The 20,929-nt window shown below is 48.2% G+C and overlaps 1 protein-coding gene across 1 annotated transcript; it reads left to right on the top strand.

Moving 5' to 3' along the window:
- The first annotated feature begins 7,649 nt into the window (after window positions 1-7,649).
- Window positions 7,650-8,799, top strand: LOC119459065 (uncharacterized). Its single transcript, XM_037720904.2, has one exon. The coding sequence runs from the start codon at window positions 7,705-7,707 to the stop codon at window positions 8,797-8,799; it is 1,095 nt and encodes a 364-aa protein (XP_037576832.2). The 5' UTR covers window positions 7,650-7,704.
- The last annotated feature ends 12,130 nt before the right edge of the window (window positions 8,800-20,929 follow it).

The following is a 20,929-nucleotide window of genomic DNA, read 5'->3' on the forward strand; positions in this document are numbered from 1 at the left end:
CGGAAGGAGCTTAGACGAAAGACTAGGAGCAACACACAGGATCCATAACCACATGAGGGAGTCGAGGCTAAAATACTCAGCACGTGGGCCACGTTATCCCGATTTTTGTCCTGAGTTGTCAGCTATATGCGTCGTATGTAGCGGCCACAGAAACAAAAACAAGTGAGCACTCGGCAGGGTCCCACGGTGCGGGGGCAATTATGTAGATGCTGCTGAGGCTCATGGCCGTAAAACTGAAAGAGTGATTTCAGGTTTATTGGCGCAAAAGCGACAAAGGCAAGGCTGCGCCAGCCACAAGGTAATAAGAAATCAAATTTTAATGCAGCGAAAGCTGCGTTACCTTATATTCTGTGTAAAATACCGACTTCATCTAAAAACGCGAACAATCCAGTGAATGCCACTAGCGGATCATCTCCCAATAATGAGGCGGGGCTGTAAAGGTATGTGTAAGCTATACATATTCTGTAAAAGTTTCCGTCTCTATGTTTTATATGCGGACATGTCATAAAAATGTGTGTTACTGTAAGAGGTTCATGACACTTATCACAAGTTGGTGGATCTTTTTTTTTTCGAAGTAAAAATTGTGTGTCAGATGTGAGTGCCCTATTCGAAGTCGATATAAGGTCACCTCATAGAGCCGTTGCTGGTTACTGCATGATTTCCACTAGCCAAGCAGGGGTTTGGTTATGTTATCTTGTTATTCATCGCAGGAATCCCCTTCTTGTTGCCATCTAAATGCCAGTGCTTTACGAATTGCTCAGATACTATCTTTGTATGGAAATTTGTGGGAGTTAGGTCTTTGTACGCTGCCATGGCCACGCATCTATCTGCTGATTCATTCCCTGGTATCCCAACATGGCTAGGGACCCAGCAGAAGCGTGTGGTTCGCCCGTATTTGTTATTAACCACCATGTTGAAGATATCGTCAAGCAGCGGTTGACAGGCGTCTTTTAAATTTAAAGCTATGAGTGCACCCAACGAATCGGTGTAAATGATAGCACTTTTCTGTTTGTCGGTGATAATTTTTTAGTGCCGTCCATATAGCCATAACTTCGATCGGCGGTAAAGACTGAAACGGAATGGTGTATTCGAATGCGGTATTCCCATTTTGTCGCTACGGTTCCCACACCCACCTGTTCTTGTGTTTTAGAACGATCTGTGTAAAATTCTGTGTGATCTTCATATTCGTCTTGAATAGCGCGGAACTCTTGCATTATGTCTTCTTGTGGGGTGCCCTTTTTCTTTAAATGGGTTAGTGTCCATTCACATAGCTGTGTAAAATCGCACCATGGGGCCAGTCCTTGCGGCCTTTCAGCAACCTGCAGGGCCTCATGAGGAATGTTAAAAATCTAACAGTATTCCACATATCGTAAGACATGTGGAATACTGTTATTTAGTTGTTCCCGCAAAATAGTTGTTTAGCTGTTCCCGCAAAATAAGATTTAGTTGTTCCCGCAAAATACCGGAGCACTGAGGTATGGCCGTTTCTGCGGCTGCGATTATAACCTCAATAAACTTTTTTATTGAGTTCGTGAACGCTCAGTTATGACGAGAAGACAACTTCAAATTTTGCAGTCTCCACAAAAACTGGTCAGTCAGCGAGTTGCACTTTCCACCGGTGTCGCTTAGTGCCTAAGGTTGGTGGTTATGGTAAAACTTTGATGATTGCGGGCATGTGACCACTACCATTTGACGTGTCGAGGGCTTCCCATTTACGATTATTAAAAAGAGATGGCGAACAATAATTCAGAGCCTTTCCCCTGTCGAGAAAAGGGGGGTAAGCAAAGCTTGTGGCGAGAAGAAACTGTCGCACGCGTTCCGCTTCGTTTGCCCTAAGCTCAGGGTCGGCGGCTCTTTGTTGACGTTTGGCCTCAACATCGCGCTCCCGCAACTCGGGGTCCGCGGCTCTTTGCTGACGTTTCGCCTGGGCTTCGGAAACCCTCACGCTAGAATCGGACGACAAGCTTCGCTTTTCCTCATTTTCTCGACTGGAGAACGGGTGGTCATTTTGTCTCATTTGGTCCCACGTGTGACAAGGGTAGTTCAAGAGCGCGTTAAAGTACCCGGAACCCACAGGGGTATGCGCCATTGAGCTTGGGTCCTTTCTTTACTATCACCAGGATCGGCCCACTTTTCATCGTCACACCACAACTACCACCACCGCCACCACCACCACCACCATCGCCCATTAAATCGCAATCTGAACAACTAAAAGTGCGTGATGTTGGTGAAAAATGCGTCGACGCATCCGAGGTTAAAAGGCAGATATCATTTGACAAAATAAAATATTCAGTGAGCTGGCCTCTTTAGTCAGTTCTGTCACGGCCCCAAAGAGTACAATGAGCATTAAAATCGCCTTCTAAAACAAGAGGCTCCGGCAACTGGTCTGTTAAATTTTCTCAATATTTAATAGTAAATTGGGTATGGGCTGGAAGATATAGTGAACAAATGGCGATGGTTTTCTGCGACAGAATGGCGACCGCTACAGCCTCGAAATATGTATTTAATTTGACATTCCGGGTAGGAGTGCTGCCCTTCACAACTATGGCGTCTCTTCCTGACAGACGGCTGGATTGTTCGCGTTCCCTACCTATGGCATTATGACCTTTCAGAAAATATATTTTTGGGACCTAAGTTCATTTCTTGAAGGCAGAATGCAACTGGCGATAGTTTATGACGTCTCTGATGTAACCGAGCTTGTGGATCAGGCATCTGCAATGCCAGTGAATGATGAAAGCTGATTTAATAAAATTAAAAATGTTTATTTAGGTGTGGAAGCTTATAAGTTGTAGGTGACATGTGATAAAAAGTTGGAATAATATCAACAGGGGCGCTAACCGTTCAGGTTACCTGTCCCTTTCTCGGCACAGTTACAAGAAGTTAAATTTTCTTGGCCTGCTCCGCGGAGCGAGAATATTTCAACGTCGATGACGCCGAGGTTTTCGGGTTGACCTCCATCGCCTTCTCCGAGGCACTGAACGATCGAGAGCCAGACGCCGAAACAGGTGTTGCGGGCCGTGGAGTTCGGTTCAACTTTGGGCCCTGCGACACTGTGGTCTGCAGGCCCATCTTCGATGATGGAGTAGCACTGGCTGCATCCACCGAGGGCGCGGATGGAGTCTCTACGGGAACACTGTGCGTGGACCCTGTAGACTCCTGAAACCGCTGTGCCGCTGCTGTCTGCCGCACCGCACTTGCATAGCTAACTTGAGGTAAGTGCCCGAGCCTTTTCCTCGCTTCATAGAAGGAATGTTTTTTTTTTTTTGTTTTACGGTGATTGCGAATATTTCTTTTTCGTTTTTCCAGCAAGGGTAGCTCCATGAGTAAGTTGGATGGTCTCCTTTGGAAATGGCACATTGCGCAGGAGTATTGCAGTTGTCAGAGGGGTGGTCGTTGGCACTACATTTCGCGTATGTTAGTTTTCCTCTGTATAATTGTGATACGCGTCTGAACCTCTGGCGCTTAAAGTACCGCCTCGGGTTCGGTATGTATGGTCGGACGTTGATTTTTGAGTATCGTGCGTCGAGTAAAGTGGGTAGAGTACTCTTTGTAAATGTTATCACGTTTGGTGTATCACGTGTTTCGTGGCAGTGCAATCTTTTGTACCTTAATTACATTTTGACCTTGGAATCCACACTAAGTTTCAGCCGATTCAGGCAATCTTCTTCTAATATTACTCCCCTGCTTGTGTTCACCGAGCGAAATGGAGTGATTGTGACTTAAATATCACCGATACTGGTGAGTTCAGCAAGCTTTTCGACTTGATCATTTTTTATCAGTCGAAGGAGAATGTCTCTGCTTGCCATCTTTGAGGCTTTATACCTGGTCCAATCGTGTTTGCTAAGCTAAGGTGACAGTTTCCATGCAGCTGCGTTTCCTTCATTGTGAAGGACATGGTACTCTGGAAAGGCGTCTAGGTTGGCTCGAAGGGTAAATTTAAAGAGTGCATCGGTGCGACCTCTTTTCAGAAGCCAATCTGGAAGTCGGGGGAGCGCTTCTGCCATAATATGGCTTAAATTCGGCGGTGGTGGTAGCCACCCACCACCGATCCCAACAAGGGGACGCTACAGGTTATGAGAAACCTGCAGACGCTAGCTATGCACCGCCACTATAACCTAATATACATACCCAAGAATGGATACATTACACATGGTTAACCTTGCCGCCCGGAAGTTCTGAAGTAAGAAGCAGTCAAAAGAAGACAGGAAAGATGGAAAAGTGAAAAGGAAAGACGAAGATTGGAGAGACAGAGACACGAAAAGGCAACTACCGATTTCCCCCGGCTGGGTCAGTCCGGCGGTGCCGTCTACGTGAAGCCGAGGCCAAAGAGGTGTGTTGCCTTCGCCGAGGGGCCGTAAAAGTCCAAGCACTCGGCTTCTGCTCAACCCCCAGGATCCACTTTTCCCCGGATACAGCTAAGCCACGCACAGTTATTCCCGGGAGGGTCCAACCCTCGTGTGCTCGGGTACATGGTGTCGCAACAAGGTTGAGCAGATTAAGCGAAGTGACATCGCGTGCTTTTGTGGCAGGTAGAGTGGCGGTTCGGACTTACTGTTGCAGATGATCCACGGCGACAACCCAATTATATTTAGTGCCAACACACGAAGCGGATTCGTATAAATTAACCCCACACAATCAAATATTCGAAAGGCTGAAAAGTGGTTGCTGTAGCGCGGCGGGCACTTTAAAGACATTTCTGCGACATTAGTGGTCCAGGAAGGAGCGCACGTATTTACAATTTTTATCACTCTTGCTTCACTCTACCACCACTTCATTCCCCTTCATTCAGTCTTAATTCACTCTCACTTAATCTTCATTATCTTAGCAGACTCTATGTCATCATTACCTTTCGTTTGACTCTTATCACCCAAATGAACCGCTTTGATTGATCATCAATTCACTCTTAAGTCACTTCATTCACCTCTCTGTAAACCCATTATCCCTTCAGTTCACTTGCTTAATCATTCTTCTACCCTTAATCGCGGCTTTGTGCTCATTACTGCCTCTTATTCTAAGATGAGAATAAGAGTCGACGACGCGGCTTTCGTGTCGACGACGCGGCTTTCACGGATACCTCACGATCAGACATATAAGGCTTTCGCCTTAAAAACAGTTCCGTGACTTGCATTGTGGTACTGGCTTTCCGCACCGCCTCTACAACGCAACATCTGGTGGAGGCGCTTTTACGTTCACGTTACGGATGCTCCTGACAAATTCAAACCCTGAAGACAACATTAATGCCGCCCTAGACGATACAGGTATCCACACAGTGGCGTAGCCAAGGGGGGGGGGGGGGGGGGGGGGGGGTTGGGGGGGTTCAAACCCCCCCCCCGAAATTTTTTGCACCCCCCCCCCCCCCACTAACCCACCCTTTTCACTCGTCGCTTCGCGCTTACATATTTCAAGAAACCAGTGCTACTTTCACACTTTGCTTCCTGGGCGCTTCCGTTTGGGTTGGTAATTTACAGCGAATCATGTCTGCATATGGAAAAAAACTGTCACGGTGTTTGTCAAGGCCTCGACACTCTGTGAGGTTTTGGGCGCGAATGTGGCGGCCGCATTCTGAAACAACAAATGCGCAACAAATGCGCAACAAATGAAGCAACAAATGCGGCAGCCGCATTTTAGATGAAGGCGAAAATGCTCGAGGCCCGTTTACTTAGATTTAGGTGCACGTTAAAGTCCCCAGGTGGTCGAAATTTCCGGTATACATTTCCGCCGCTTCCCTTCAGGTGCCGGTTAGGCCGCGTTCGCGTAGGAACTTGGTCTCGAAGCTGTCGGAAGCGGCAAAATCTTGCAAAAATCCGCCCGCCTAGGCGGCAAAACAGGCAGAAAAACAGGCGGCGAGCCAAATTGGTCTCGGACCGATTTTTTTCGCCATGGCGAAGCGGGAACGCGGCGGAAAGTCGTTCTGCTCGACCGGAAGCTACACTAGCATGTAAACTTCCGGTCGTAACATTGAACATGGCACCAAAAGTGTAGGCTGTAATGCTGATCGAAGCGATCAAGAACCACCCCTTGCTCTACGACAAGAGTGGCACTCAAACGTACTGTCAGCAATACTCGCGATAGTATTCAACGTCGCGCGACAGGAGGTGCGGCAACGAAGCCTTGGCGTGACCCAACTTCTTACACTTTTGCAAAGCCAGGCGAACCCACCACTGCCGTTTCCGAGGTTTTCTTGTCTTCCGTTTATTCATTGTCCATTTCTAGAAAACAAGTAGGTAGAAGTATAAAAGCCATTTCTTCTTCCACTTCCATGGAAGACAATAGTTAGGCAGATTCCTCGTTGGCGCTCCATAATTCTCCTCGCACGTGCACGGTATGTTGCAGAAGTCGCGGGGTGCTTTTCTCGTCGCGACGATAGATTGGAAGCGTAGGTCTCACGTAGGACGCGCAGGCTTCGGCGAGCCTCAACACAAGGGCCAGCCCGGGTTTTAGCTTTGGTGTTCCCGTTGCCGCTTTCGTGTCCTGGAGGCGCCGAAAATAATACGAAATGATGAAATGTTATTGCAACTTGTAAATAAAAGCTATTAAAGAAATATAATCACGCCTAGGCAGCAACCTGTGACACAGCGCTACCGCGCCCGTGTGAGGAGAATTACAGAACGCCAACGAGGAACTTACCGAAGGTCGCAGATGACACGCGAAATTGCGCAAGATGATCACTTTTGATGACGGGTGGGTCAGTGAATGAACATACCGCTCGAAATAATGCGATAATGAGCGCCACCACGCCGACAAACGTACGCAGACTAGATGGATGTGGACGAAAGTGGCAGCGGCGACCGCGGTGGTAGCAAAACAAATGTGAACTTGGACATGCGCGGAAAAGATTTTCCGGCCGCTTTGGCCTCTCCACCCGCTTGCCGCTTCCCAAATGTGAACGTAGCCATAGTCTGCAGCGCAAAACGTCGCTCGTTTGCGATTGCGCCCCTACGGAAGGCTGGTAGTTACTGTTGTGTTGCTGAATCCCAAACCAGCAATTACGAACGGCTGGTAGTTGTTGTTGTGTTGTGGAATCCCAAACCAGCAATGTACACACGCAAGGGTTGATGCCAGCAGTGAAATTCCACCGACTCGCAACAGAATGCACGAAACAGACAGCCGACAAGCATGGATTACTGCTGTGCGCATACAGCGTAAGTAAACTCTTGTGGGCTCGGCGGCTGTGCACAGACGCAGACCGCTAATCCATTCACTCTTGTCATGCAGGTGTTTCAGCGCGCACTCGTGCGCCTGTTGCTTCCATCCTTAGTGACGGCTTCCCTGGCAGTCCCGCTGCAATATCGTGCCTGGTCAGGTGAACATGACAGGATTGCCTGTCACCCATCCCTGATGCGCACCTCTGGATTTGCACCGCCCTTCAGGCCCCTGGATTTCGTCGGGAGCAGCAGATCTGCGTTTTCGACGACACCGCTACCGAAGACGGTAGTGCTCGATGCAGCGTGGACAAACCTGTCGCCATCAACATCAACTCTCCGGTCAACTATAAAAGAGCAGTCAATACCGGTGGCGCCTTGTGGGCTCAGCGGCTGTGCACAGACGCAGACCGCTAATCCATTCACTCTTGTCATGCAGGTGTTTCAGCGCGCACTCGTGCGCCTGTTGCTTCCATCCTTAGTGACGGCTTCCCTGGCAGTCCCGCTGCAATATCGTGCCTGGTCAGGTGAACATGACAGGATTGCCTGTCACCCATCCCTGATGCGCACCTCTGGATTTGCACCGCCCTTCAGGCCCCTGGATTTCGTCGGGAGCAGCAGATCTGCGTTTTCGACGACACCGCTACCGAAGACGGTAGTGCTCGATGCAGCGTGGACAAACCTGTCGCCATCAACATCAACTCTCCGGTCAACTATAAAAGAGCAGTCAATACCGGTGGCGCCTTGTGGGCTCGGCGGCTGTGCACAGACGCAGACCGCTAATCCATTCACTCTTGTCATGCAGGTTAGTAAAGCTTACAGTCTTTTTTCTAAGAAGTCTAGCAATCGTTTCCTGCTTCAGCTGCCGAGCCCGCACTGCTGCCTTCTTGTCGCTCTTGAGTGTTCTGATGTAATTCGTGCTTTGTTGATGATGTCGGGTGATGTCGAAAGCAACCCGGGCCCGGACTCCGATGCTTTACTAGCTGAATTGAAGAACTTGTCCGCTGGACAGTCGCAATTAATCAGTCAGGTTCAAGACCTGAAAACTCATCTAGTGTCGACGGACAAAGCTATTGCTGATCAGGGCAGGCGCATGACTGATCTAGAGGGGCATTATCAAAATCTTGTCTCCCTACGCTCTGACTTCGAAACCGTGAAAACGTGTACCGCTCAAGTGGCCACCGTGGTACATAGGCTTGAAACGCGTATTGATGACGCCGAGAACCAGTCACGACGCAATAATCTTATTTTTTATGGCCTCCCTGAATCAACTGGATCAGAGACGTTTGCCCAGACCGAGCAACGTATCATCAAGCACTGCCAGGATCATTTGAATATTTGTATCGAGCCGAAAGAAATTGAGCGCGCACATCGCCTCGGTCATCGCACAGATACTAACCGCCACCGTCCTATCATAGCGAAATTCACCTTCCATAAAACAAAAGAATTGGTTCTTTCTAACGGCCGCAAGTTCAAAGGAACCAGCTTCAGCGTTGGAGAGGATTTCTCTCGTTCCGTACAAAACGCTCGCCGGCATCTCGTTACTTTCGCTAAAAGCAAATCTTTACCTTTCTCTCTGCGATTCAAAACACTGCATATGGGCCATAAGCGCTACGTCTACGACGAGCAAACACAATCTGTCAAAGAAATAATATAGCAATTTCCCCGTCGTAAAAATGTCCGTTGCACTGTTAAGCCCAAATCTAACATATCATTGTCTGTAATCTTTACGAACGCACGCAGTTTCCTTCCAAAACGTGACGCTTTTTCCAACCTTGTTTTATCATCCAACAGTAATATAATGGTGATAACCGAAACGTGGCTAACAGAAGATATAACAGATACAGAAGTACTAGCCGACCTACCGGAATTTCATGTCTATCGAAAGGATCGCAAAGGCATGCGGGGGGGGCGGTGTACTGATTGCTGTGCACCAGCAGTTATCGTGCTCCGTAGCCAAAAACATCACTTCTGATCTTGAAGTATTGTGGCTAATTATTCACGCTTCCCCCCCATACAATCATTCTAGGTGTTTGCTACAGGCCTCCAAATAATATTTCAGATTTCACATTTAAACTTAATAACAGTTTGAGTGACCTTAGTAATCAACACCCACAAGCAGAAGTCCTCCTGTTTGGTGATTTTAATTTTCCCCAAATAGACTGGAGCAATGACGTCCCCATAACTATGGGCAGTGAGCCTGCCAGAGATTTTGTGGATTTCTGCCTTAATTTCAATTTAACTCAACTTGTATCAGAACCTACACGCGTTGCACTAAGCACTTCTAGCATCTTAGATCTCATCCTAACCAGCAATCCGGAAAGCTTATCATCAATAGCATATCTACCTGAAGTCAGCGATCATAAAGTAATTCACGCCACATTTTCGTTTCAACCCGTAAGACGTGATTTAGTCAGCAAAACAATCCGCCTGTACAATAAAGGTAATTATGATGCCATTAATAGTGATCTGAGCGCATTTCTTCCTATGTTCGTGAGGTTATGTTCTACGCGCTCTACAAATGAAAACTGGGTAATATTTAAAAACAAGCTAGGTGATCTCGTTGACAAGTTTATACCGAGAATAACGTTCCGCGGAAACCGTAACAAGCCATGGTTCACTAAAACTCTTAAGCGACTTGAAAACAAAAAGAAACTTCTCTTCCGCTCAGCCAAACTAAACGGACACCCCTCTGCTTGGGGGAAATATTTTGTGGCCGAAGACGCTTATCTGAGGGCTATACGGAATGCTAAATTCTCCTTTTTCCACGATGAACTGCCTAAAATGCTTACAAACAGCCCTCAACAATTTTGGCAAATAATAAACCCTCTGGAGGCGCGCATGATCACCGTGTTAAATGCACATGGCGAAGTAGTCAGCGACAGCAAGTGTGCTGACATTTTTAATGCCGCCTTTTTCTCTGTATTTACTAACGAGACTTCAACTCCAGATCTTCCCACATCTACTGACATATCTGCGTGTATGCCACCAATTATATTCTCGGCAGAAGGAATCACCTCGATCATTGATAACGTCAAGCTTTCATCGTCAGCAGGTGTAGATGATATCAATTCCAAACTCTTAAAAAAATATTAAATATGTATCTGCTGCGTACCTAACTTTGTTGTTTTCGCAGTCACTCTCTACAGGCATTTTACCATCCGACTGGAAAGTGGGCAAGGTCGTTCCAGTCTTCAAGTCGGGCAATAGAGAAACCCCATTAAATTATCGTCCGATATCATTAACTAGTGTCCCCTGCAAAATCATGGAACACGTCATATACTCGCATATCATGAACTTCTTAGACTCAATCTGTTTTTTTCACCCTTGTCAGCACGGATTTCGAAAAGGCTATTCTTGCGAAACGCAGTTGGCAATTTTCCTTCACGACCTGCATGTTAACCTTGACAGTAACCTTCAGACTGATGCCATATTCCTAGATTTTGCAAAAGCATTTGATACAGTTCCTCATAAACGTTTGCTGCTAAAATTATCTCAGTTAAATTTACACCCCGACGTACTAAAGTGGATAGAAGCATTCCTGACTAACCGCTCTCAGTTTGTTTTCGTTAATAACCATTCTTCTAGCAGACTCCGCGTAACATCAGGCGTCCCGCAGGGATCCGTCTTAGGACCGCTTCTTTTTCTAATTTACATTAATGATCTACCAACACAGGTATCATGTAACATTCGTATGTTTGCAGATGATTGTGTAATCTACCGCAGAGTTACCAACACATTTGACCACACATTAATCCAGAACGATCTCAATAATGTACAAGAATGGTGTAATCGCTGGCTAATGAACCTAAATCCTAACAAATGTAAACTCGTGTCTTTCACTCGCTGCCGTAACCCCCTCACATTTACCTATTCCATTGCTGATGTTCCAATAGAATCAGTCCAATCATTCAAATATCTTGGTGTCACTCTATCTTGTGATCTGTCCTGGCGCTTGCACACTACTAACATCATCTCATCAGCCAATAGATCACTGGGATTTCTTAGGCGACATTTACGTCATACCTCACAACAAGTAAAAGCGTTGGCCTATAAATCATTTGTAAGATCGAAACTTGAGTATGCATCTCCCATCTGGAACCCGCATCAGAATTATATCATAAATGCACTCGAAGCTGTACAAAATCGTGCTACTAGGTTTATTCATTCTTCATATTCGTACGATATCAGCATTTCATCGATGAAAGCGGAATCTGGCTTGGAAGCTCTTTCTTTCCGTCGACAGGTTGCCACCCTCTCTCTCTTCCGTTCATTTTTTTACAGCTCCCTAAATCACCCACCGTACATCACGCCACCTTCATACATATCTCATCGCACCGGTCATCCGCTTCAAGTTGCACGCGCACGTGCCCGGACCACCACTTTTCAAGCATCATTTTTTATTCGAGCATCAAGGGACTGGAACGGCCTTCCACACGCCATCGCAGCCATCACAAGCCCATCTGCCTTTACCGAAGCTGTTATCACATATCTCAAAACGAACGCCTGTATTTAATGTTTATTATTTTTTTTAACCACCCCTTATGTAATACCCCTCCAATGGGGTCTTTAAGGTATTAAAGTGAAGTGAAGTGAAGTGAAGTGAAGCAGGCGCTGACAGTTCTCGTCGGAGTTCACGCGTCCTGAGAAATTGATTATGTGCACTATGCACTGAACAAGACCGGAGTTCATTCCTGCATCACTAGTACACCAATCAGTCGAGATTCTGTGAGGTACAAGGCCGCTTCCTGTTTGCACCGGCCTAAGTGAAGCAGAAATGACTCGCACGCACTACTTAAAATGCGTACACATGCCATAACTATGCAGTGCGGTGAAATATTCTGTACAATTCTGAATCTGTTGACGTAAAGGCAAATGACGGCTGCACGCTCGCACACAGCGGAAGACACAGCGGCCCATGCGCTTGCCGCAGGAAATGCAAGGCGACGAAAGCTGCCTAAAAAAAAAAAGCACTACTCGTTTTTGCGCGTATTTAAGTTTTCTAGCGAAAAGACGCAGCGAACAAGCTATTGCTATGGGAGTAGGTATAGCCTGGTCACACGTGTATTTTCACATGTATAGCCGTCCTTGACCTGTGAAACGCACTTCGCCCCGACGAGGACGACGCCATCTACGCTTAACGGAGATTAACAATTAATGATGTCCTCTCCGATCGGGCGGGTCGTCTCAATGATGCGTTTTCGAAGACTGGTCCATTCAGTGGCGCGATGAGAGACGGTTGCTCCAAACGCCCACTGTACCTGTCGTACTTACTGTATTTTACTGAGCTTACATTACTTTTTACTTAATTTCTTCACAAGCACACACACACGCGAGGGGGGGGGGGTCCCATGTCTTTGATATACATGCATAGAGTGTGCTTAAACTACCGATACTTATTATCGATCACGTCACGTAGTGGAAAGCAGACGCTTGCCCCCCCCCCCCCCGGTCGGGCCGATGAACCCCCCCCCCCCCCCCGAAAAAAATTTCTGGCTACGCCCCTGTATCCACAGGCTACAACACCTGCACTCGGAGCACGCATTTCAGCTTGAGACCACCAGGAAGGTCGTGGCGTCGCAAGTGAATCCTCGTGGCCATCTAGCGCCGCCACTAAGCCTGGGCTTGGCCGCCGAAATGCTTGACTCGCCGGTGCGTGTGAACACTGAGAAACGTTTCATGCGACAACCGGACTCTTCTCTCGCGGTAGTTTCTGGAAATGCGAGGCCGTCTAGTGGCACTACCAAGAACACCCCGCGTGGCCACCGATATGTGAAGCGCGGCACCCTGTTGTCCGCATCCGCTGGGAATCCCCCCCCCCCCCGCTTGCCGCACCCCTAGTCGCACACACTCAGTGGCTTAAGTTGGCGATGGGTTTATTGAATACCGGCCCATAACCAGCGTATTCAAGGCGCGGCTCGCTAAAGCGTTATGTGAAATATGTTCTTTGAAAGCGGCACATTCCCAGTGCATTCACGGGGCATCCTCCTAATGCGTCGGGTTGCTGTCCTTCAGGTGCCCTTGTTCTTGCGTTCGATTGCGCTCGCCATTGAATAAAATATCTAGGACTCTTTTGTCATTATAGAGCGGCACATTCCCAGTGGCACATACCTAGGTACCGAAGTTGGCTTCAAAAAATTCAGGAGAGAGTGGCACACATCTATGAGCACATACCGGTGACCCAAGTTGGCATAAGAGTTTCATTGAAGACCAGCACAGACCGAATGGCATATGCCCAGTGCTCCAAGCAGGTGTCAGAGTTTCTTCAGCAATGGAACTACCGCAGTCCCCAACCTACAGTGTGCAAAAGGTTCGTTGAAGAACGATAAATATGCATACATTGCCACATGCTCAGTGATTCAAGATAGCCCAATGGCTCGTTTCGAACCCTCTTCTCTCTGCACTGCCGCCTGATGCGCTGCGCATTCAGCCACGGACAACACAGTGACCCAGGTAGACGGGAAAACGGTTCGATGCAAACATACATAGATAGAGTGCTCCCAATAGATAGGAATACCCCCAAAATGCTACTGCATCAAAAACGGCAAGCAATGAAGCTGCGATTGCTGTTAATCAAAAAGGACGATGATCTTCTGCCGACGATGACGATGCAGCAGCGACAAGCCACCACCCAGATAACTCCTGGCCAGGAAATCAACGGCGATAGAAGTGTTGACATATAAATGCAACAAAACAGGAAAATGCGACGCAACCGTGACCCAACGCTGCTACTTAGCCCCAATGTAAGAGAAAACTCCCTTCCCTCCCCCTCCCCCACGGCCTCTCGCGCGTCTGAAGAAGGCGCGTTTGCTCTACATATATGGTGATTGTAAAGGAGAAAAGAGACGCCTACTTCTGCAGCCCTTAAGCGAGCACGGCGCAGAACGCGCGTTTGTTCTCCGCCGCGCGTTCACTCCCCGTGAAAGACGCGCCCCTCGCGCCCTTTCACTCGCACATACAGCGTTCGGCGCGCGGCGACGATTAAGCGTCTCTTCCTTATGTATAATAAACACCTCCGGCGACGATTTCATCTCCAAATGACGTCATACGGAACCTCACGGCGACGGCGACGGCGACAGCGACGGCGACGGCGACGGCAGAAATCTGCTTTTGAGTGTCCATATAATTGCTATCGCAATAAAAACTGTGAGCCCTTCCACTGGGCTGGAGATGGGAGACCAGCGAAGCTGTACGATGGGGCGATTATGTATTTTTAATTATGACTATTAAGATATGATGGTGCAATTGGTTATTTGAACTATTAAAGATGTCAATATATATAATCCGGTGATTTTCATTTATTTAGTGACCACAGGCACCATTGGCTTATGGTCGCTACGGTACACCGCCATAGGATGTGCGGCAAAGCTTGGCACGTTCTTCATAAACATGTCACCAATGCCGCGGGCGTTCGGTGCCGACACGGACAAAACACCGCCGCCGTAGACAAAAGTTCTGCGCGTTGTTTGTGTGACCGAACAGAGCCGCTGTCAAAACTCTGACGTGACCAAGCGCGCCGGCAGCAGCGAGGGAAGGTTCATGCGGTCTATCACTTCAACGGAAACTGAGCGGCGACAGCACAGCGCAAACAAAGGTAGGAACCGTGTTGCAGATAGCTTTCAAGCTACGGTGCGCGCGACCGCCCGCCGCTGCGCGAAGTACAAGTTGCTCGCAGAGCACGATCCGCAACCCCTCCCTCCCGCACTGCCTTCCCGCTGTCCTCGTTTCGTGTGGGAGATTGTGTCACCAGTTCCTCTTGTGCCCGGTCGCAAGATACGCATTTGGTGCCGCAGCTAAACGTCGCCTTCCCTCCCTCCCTCTCGTCCCCCCATGGCATTGTGCACGACGGAATATGTCGCGTTTGCTCCCCGCCGCGCGTTCACTCTCCGCGAAAGCGCGCGTCCCTCGCGCGTTTTGACTCTCACATACAGCATACGGCCAATGAGAGTTTTTTTTCTACATCCGGACGCGACCATCGAAGCGAGAGCCCTTAACAGCTTGACTGTAAAAAAAAACCATCGACCTCAATCAACGTCCTTCTCAATGGCCACCAAGTCAACACAATTGTAGACACACTGGCTGCCAGTTCCGTGTTCAGTGGGCCCTTCGCCGCAAATTTGAATAAAAAGACTGCTATAGAATGGTCCCCAAATCCAGACAGCTGCAGGACACCAAATAAGGCCTGCTGGAATCTGCACAGCGAGAGCTACGGTCGACAACCAGACTTACCCTGCGGGCATCATATTCATGCAGCATTGCTCGCAGGATGTAATCCACGGCATGGACTTCCTAAGCCAACGCAGTGCACTGATTGACCTAAAGTGCAACTCGATAACGCCGTTTACGCATCACGCGCTACCACAGGATATAACTCTCGGTTACCATGTATTGAACGTTCTGGAAGCCCATGTCAGTGTGCAGACTCGCTCAAGCGTTATTTTTGTTGGCACGAAAGTGCTCAGAGGCGTCGACCCACCTAGTGCAGAGCGGAGTAACTACCACGCTCTCGCTGTTCTAAATAAAGCTTATTTTTCATCTCTCTCTCTCTTTCTACATACTCCACTGAGTGAAGGGTAGGCCTGAGGAGTGCTTCACGACACATAACAGCCTTTGCGACCTTGAGTAAGCAAGCTTGGTGCCTCATCAGAGCAGTGTCAAGGACGCTGTACATCTACCGACTACATTGTTATACCTTTGCTGAAGCTAGTGATTAAAACCCTGCAGTAGGTGCTTGCTTGGCAAGAACACTTCATGCAATAACAGCGATTCAACCTTCGAACGCAACTAACGCGTTTGTCTCTGTTCGCATCGCCTAGCGACGGACGTCCACCGTACGTGGAGGAGTGCGCGCATGCACAGTCGGTATGAAATTGAGCTTTGTTCAGTTACTTCAATTTCTCAAACAAAAAGAAAGATTGCTTTCTTAGTCTTATTGCTTCTACCACATATGTCGCGCAAGAGTGTATGTATACCTTCGATTTGAACAAACCTTTTGGTACCGACCGAGATAAAGACGCTTTTCAAGCCCTGCATGCATTATGGTAGGCGTGCAATAAGAATAAAGAAGGTAATAATTTCCAAGACTTGGAGAAAAGTCCGTTACCTGCACCTATGCCTCAGCGTCTACTCCGCCACCACTAAAGGGGGGTCTCAAGTGAGCGATGCAGTGAACAGGACGTGGTCACGTGAAGCAAGACGCTTGAATGAAGTTTTATGGCAGCAATACGTTCCTTCTTTGTGCACCTGGAAGAAGACGCAAGAAAGAATCGTAGGATCCAAGAACAATGTAGCTTGTATAGGCCAGTGCTCTTTGCCTGAAAATTTGAAGTCTGTGCTTAGTTGTTGTCCTAAGTTTTGTACTGAGCCTAGGGGCTCTCCCGTAGGTTTACTGCCTTTAGTAAGAAGAATCGGGAAGTGTGCCCCTCAAGAAGAGAACGATATGTGTCGGTCGGAATCCGTAGACTGTTTGCTTGTCCTGGAAAAAGTCATGACTGTATTAGAGGAGTTAAACAAGTCATTGATTTTCTTCAAAGCAATAATCTAGCGCGGCTGGTTGCAGACAAGGAAAGCAGCCTTGTGGGTATGCAGACTCATCTGCATGGGCACAAGGCCAGTGAAGCCATGGAGAAGAACTTTGTTCCGTCTGAGGTATCGGGCGCTATGTTAATGAAAAAAAGCATTAGCGTTGTGCGAACAAATGAACCTAAATAGGTTGTGCAAGAACATGAAAAGTGCAAAACATTGACGACTTCAATGTGTTTTTTTTTCACAGCGAAGACGCACAAGGAGGGCGTACCGTTTAGGTGTATCGTTTCTGAGCGGGGCACTTGGCATGGGTCCTTGTCAAAATTTCTGCAGAAGTATGTGAGTGCACGTTTCACCGAAGACCCTTTTCTGGTTAGTCACTCGAGGGAAGTCACTGAATTTTTCGCGAAGCAGGACACTGCGTTCACCATGCCTTTGGAAGCCTTTTCAATATATGTAGAAAACCTGTTTTATTCTATTCATAAACCAGGCCTGCTTCTAGTTGCACGTTCGTTTATTGAAGACAACGACCATGTGGCTTTCCACAACTTGGCTTGTTTGTCTGTCGACTGTTTTAGAGCTTTTAGCGTTTAACCTATCATCCACATTGATTAACTTTAGTGACAAATCTTTTACCCAAAGGGAAGGGATCTGCGTCGCGTTATTATCTGTGGTGTTATAGAAGGCATAGAAAGCCTTAAGGTCAAATTTGTGCTTGATAAATTCAAGGCAAGTTGCGGCGGGATGAAGTTCCTGCATGAACTTTTATTAAATGGCGAATTGCAGTTTCTGGACTTGCGCCTGTTGTTTGAAAATAATAGTGCATGCTGGAGATATCAGCTAAGATCAAAAAGGACTGCTGAATCATGATTCGGCCCATTCAAAACCTGTTAAGAAAGGCGTCGCATTGAACAGTATCAGATCCGCCATCTAAGGGTCATGCGGGCATCAAAAAGCTCAGAGCGTGAACAGCCAACTTAAGAGGCTCCAGCAGGCGGGCTTTCCTGGTGAATCCATCGCTTCTGTTGTTGAATTTCTTATTGGTGAAGTGAGGTCTCGTGTGCGCAGCAGAGGAGTTGACAAAGAACGGCCAAGGAAACCAGTGGTGGTGCCTTATTTGCACAACCTCTCCTACCGTTTGAAGAAAGTGGCCGGAAAGTGCAGCGTTCCCATAGTCTTGTCCACCCCGGAAACAATGGCGCGAATGTGGCGTGCAGTGAGCACTGCACGCACTTCCCAAAAGTGCGCAAAACAGCATGTTAAGGACTTCGTAAGCTGCGAGGCGGGGGTCGTTTACCGCATCCCGCTCTCCTGTGGCAGGTGCTATGTCAGCCAAACTGGTCAATGTGTTAATGACCGTTATTTTAGGGAGCCTCGAGCAACCGTGCAGGCATTCGTAACGGGGTCACTTGGCTGACTTTTGCAAAAAGTCTCTTTGCACTCTAGTGTGCAACGACACTTATATACTTGGAAGTTTTAAGGATCAGAAAGTCAGGGAATTGTTTGAGGCATTTCACATAAAGAAGGAAATAGAAGGTTGCATTATATAGCGACGCGTCACTTAACTAAAAAAAGGAAGAGATATATTTCCAAAAAAACGTTTTGAAATTCGCGGGATTTAACAGCGTAAAGTGATGGCATAGCTTGTTGTATAAATGTGTATTTAATCTTGCTCAGATCAGGAAATTTCGTAGTGTTGTAAGACATGATGATTTTCCGTTGTGATCGCACTGACAATGTGCACCATGGCGTGTTTTTTCCAATGTTTCTGCGTAGCCACTGCTGCCTGTTTAATTTTTCTGCAGTAAACCTTAGTTAAAGTTCGGCGATTAACCTCTATGCATTCATTCTGTGTCCTGTCCTCACACGCACCGTAAAAAATGTTCCATCATGCTAGTTTACTATGACACAGTACAATGAAGCTGAAGGAAACACATTGCCCGAAACAGCAGAAGTTGTGAATCACATATACAAAAGGAGGCTGCAACTTCTTTGCAAGTCATAAAAATATATGTGTAAGACGCCTGTGTGTAAAAAGTTACTGACAGTCTATTGCAAGAAGAAAGAGACAACACGCAAGCCATTGCACCTGCACTACCTCTCTTTATGCAGTTGAAGCATAAAGAAAAAAAAAGAAAAATGATCCCCTACTGGGAACAGGGGTGCACTCGAAGCTTGTCCAAACGTAGAGGAGGGGTTGGTTAGTTTTTTGAGCGTTTGAGATGTTCACGGGCCCGCTGCCGCTGCCATTCCTTCAGCGCAGCCTGTTCTTCGGCAGAACGAATCAAACACGGCCTCCCCATCTGACTGCCAGGCCTGAACTCGCGGGAAACGGCGCGCGCGAGGCGAGCGAACACGCGATCACACCCTTTCCCTCCTCCGAAGAGGACGCCTGTGATTGGTTGGGATATGGCGTTATCGCATGCGCCGGCTGCGGGTGCCGCGTCTACCTCTTCATGCATATAATACCCCGCTTTAAAGGGACGCTAAAGACAAATGAAACGTCAAGCTAAAGTGGTAGAGCAATGCACCAGAACGTCTAAAGCGTCAATATTGTTACGGGAAGATTATACATACAATGAATATATTTACAAGGTAAGGCGCACAACGCTACATCAATGGTTCAGGAGAGCGCGTGCACACCAGAAAGCCACGCCGCCGTCGTCGTCCAAGCACCGACAACAGGATCGCCACGCCTGACATTACCCGCCGGCCGCAGAAGCACCGTCCCGGTGCAATTAGGTCCCCGGTCGAGAGTGGTACGGTTTATGGCGCGAGACATGGACTATGTCACTCGCGATTGTTGCAGAGGCTGACTTAGGATTTAGCGGAGCGATTTTATAGGTCACATTAGCGTACTTTGCGTACGACGTGGTAAGGGCCAGCATAACGGGAGAGGAGTTTTTCGCATAGGCCTACGCGACGTGACGGGAACCACAGCAAGACGAGCGATCCTGCAGGGAAGATCACCTCCCGGTGTCAGCGGTCATAGAGACATTTTTGATTAAGCTGTGAAGCCGACAAGCGATCGCGGGCAACCTGGCGGGCGATGTCAGCATGGGCAAGAGCATCACGAGCATAGGCAGAGGATGTGTCTGCGTGAAGATGAAGTATGGTGTCCATAGGCAATGGTGGGTCGTAGCCAAACAGTAGATAAAACGGTGAGTAGCCAGCTGTGTCGTGACGAGAAGAGTTGTAGGCGAAGGTCACAAAAGGCAAGTTAATGTCCCAGTCTCGGTGGTCCTCAGACACGTACATAGCAAGCATATCTGTGAGAGTACGGTTGAGGCGTTCAGTAAGGCCGTTTGTCTGTGGATGGTACGCAGTGGTGAACTTGTGATTGGTCGAGCAAGAACGAAGAATGTCGTCGACTACTTTATACAGGAAGCAGCGGCCGCGGTCCGTGATTAACTGACGAGGAGCATCATGGCGCAGGATGACGTTGTGAAGAGTGAAATCGGCTACATCAGTAGCACAGCTGGTGGGAAGTGCTCGTGTAACTGCGTACCGCGTTGCGTAGTCAGTAGCGACTTCAACCCATCCATTGCCAGTGGTTGACATGGGGAAAGGCCCTAGAAGATCGAGTCCCACCCGGAAAAACGGTTCATCAAGGATATCGAGGGGCTGAAGGCTGCGAGCAGGCAGTAGGGCAGGAGTCTTGCTTCTCTGGCAGAGGTCACAAGCCGCAACGTACTGTCGCACAGAACCGTAGAGACCAGGCCAAAAGAAGCGCCTGCGCATGTGATCATACGGGCGTGACACGCCTGGGTGTCCGGCCATCGGTGCATCGTGAAGCTGGCCCAAAACAGTAGAGCGAAGATGCGCGGGAACAACAAGCAAGAGCTCTGTGCCGTCAGGCCGGGTGTTGTAGCGGTGTTAGGTGTCGTTGTGGAGCGCAAAGATCCGTGGGGAAGGGTCAGGGTGTGGCGAGTTGAGACCGTCTATAATAGGCCGCAAAGATGAGTCGCGGCGCTGTTCGTCAGCTATGTCAATGAAGTCTGTAATGGTCAGAACGAAGGCGTCAGGTTCATTTTCCAGTGAATCAGGGGGATCGGACGGGTATCGCGACAAGCAGTCGGCGTCTTGGTGACGCCTTCCAGATTTGTAGAACAGAGAAAATGAGTAGTCTTGCAAGCGTAGTGCCCAACGGCCAAGGCGACCAGTGGGGTCCTTGAGCGAGGAAAGCCAACAAAGTGCATGGTGGTGTGTAATAACTGAGAAGTGCCTGCCATACAGGTACGGTCGGAATTTTGCGATGGCCC

The sequence above is a fragment of the Dermacentor silvarum genome, chromosome 7 (genome assembly GCF_013339745.2).
Source record: "Dermacentor silvarum isolate Dsil-2018 chromosome 7, BIME_Dsil_1.4, whole genome shotgun sequence".
In the NCBI taxonomy this organism is placed as follows: Eukaryota; Metazoa; Arthropoda; class Arachnida; order Ixodida; family Ixodidae; genus Dermacentor; species Dermacentor silvarum.

Coding starts and splice junctions, on each gene's coding strand:
- LOC119459065 (XM_037720904.2), top strand. CDS start 7,705: ATGCGCACCTCTGGATTTGCACCGCCCTTCAGGCCCCTGGATTTCGTC.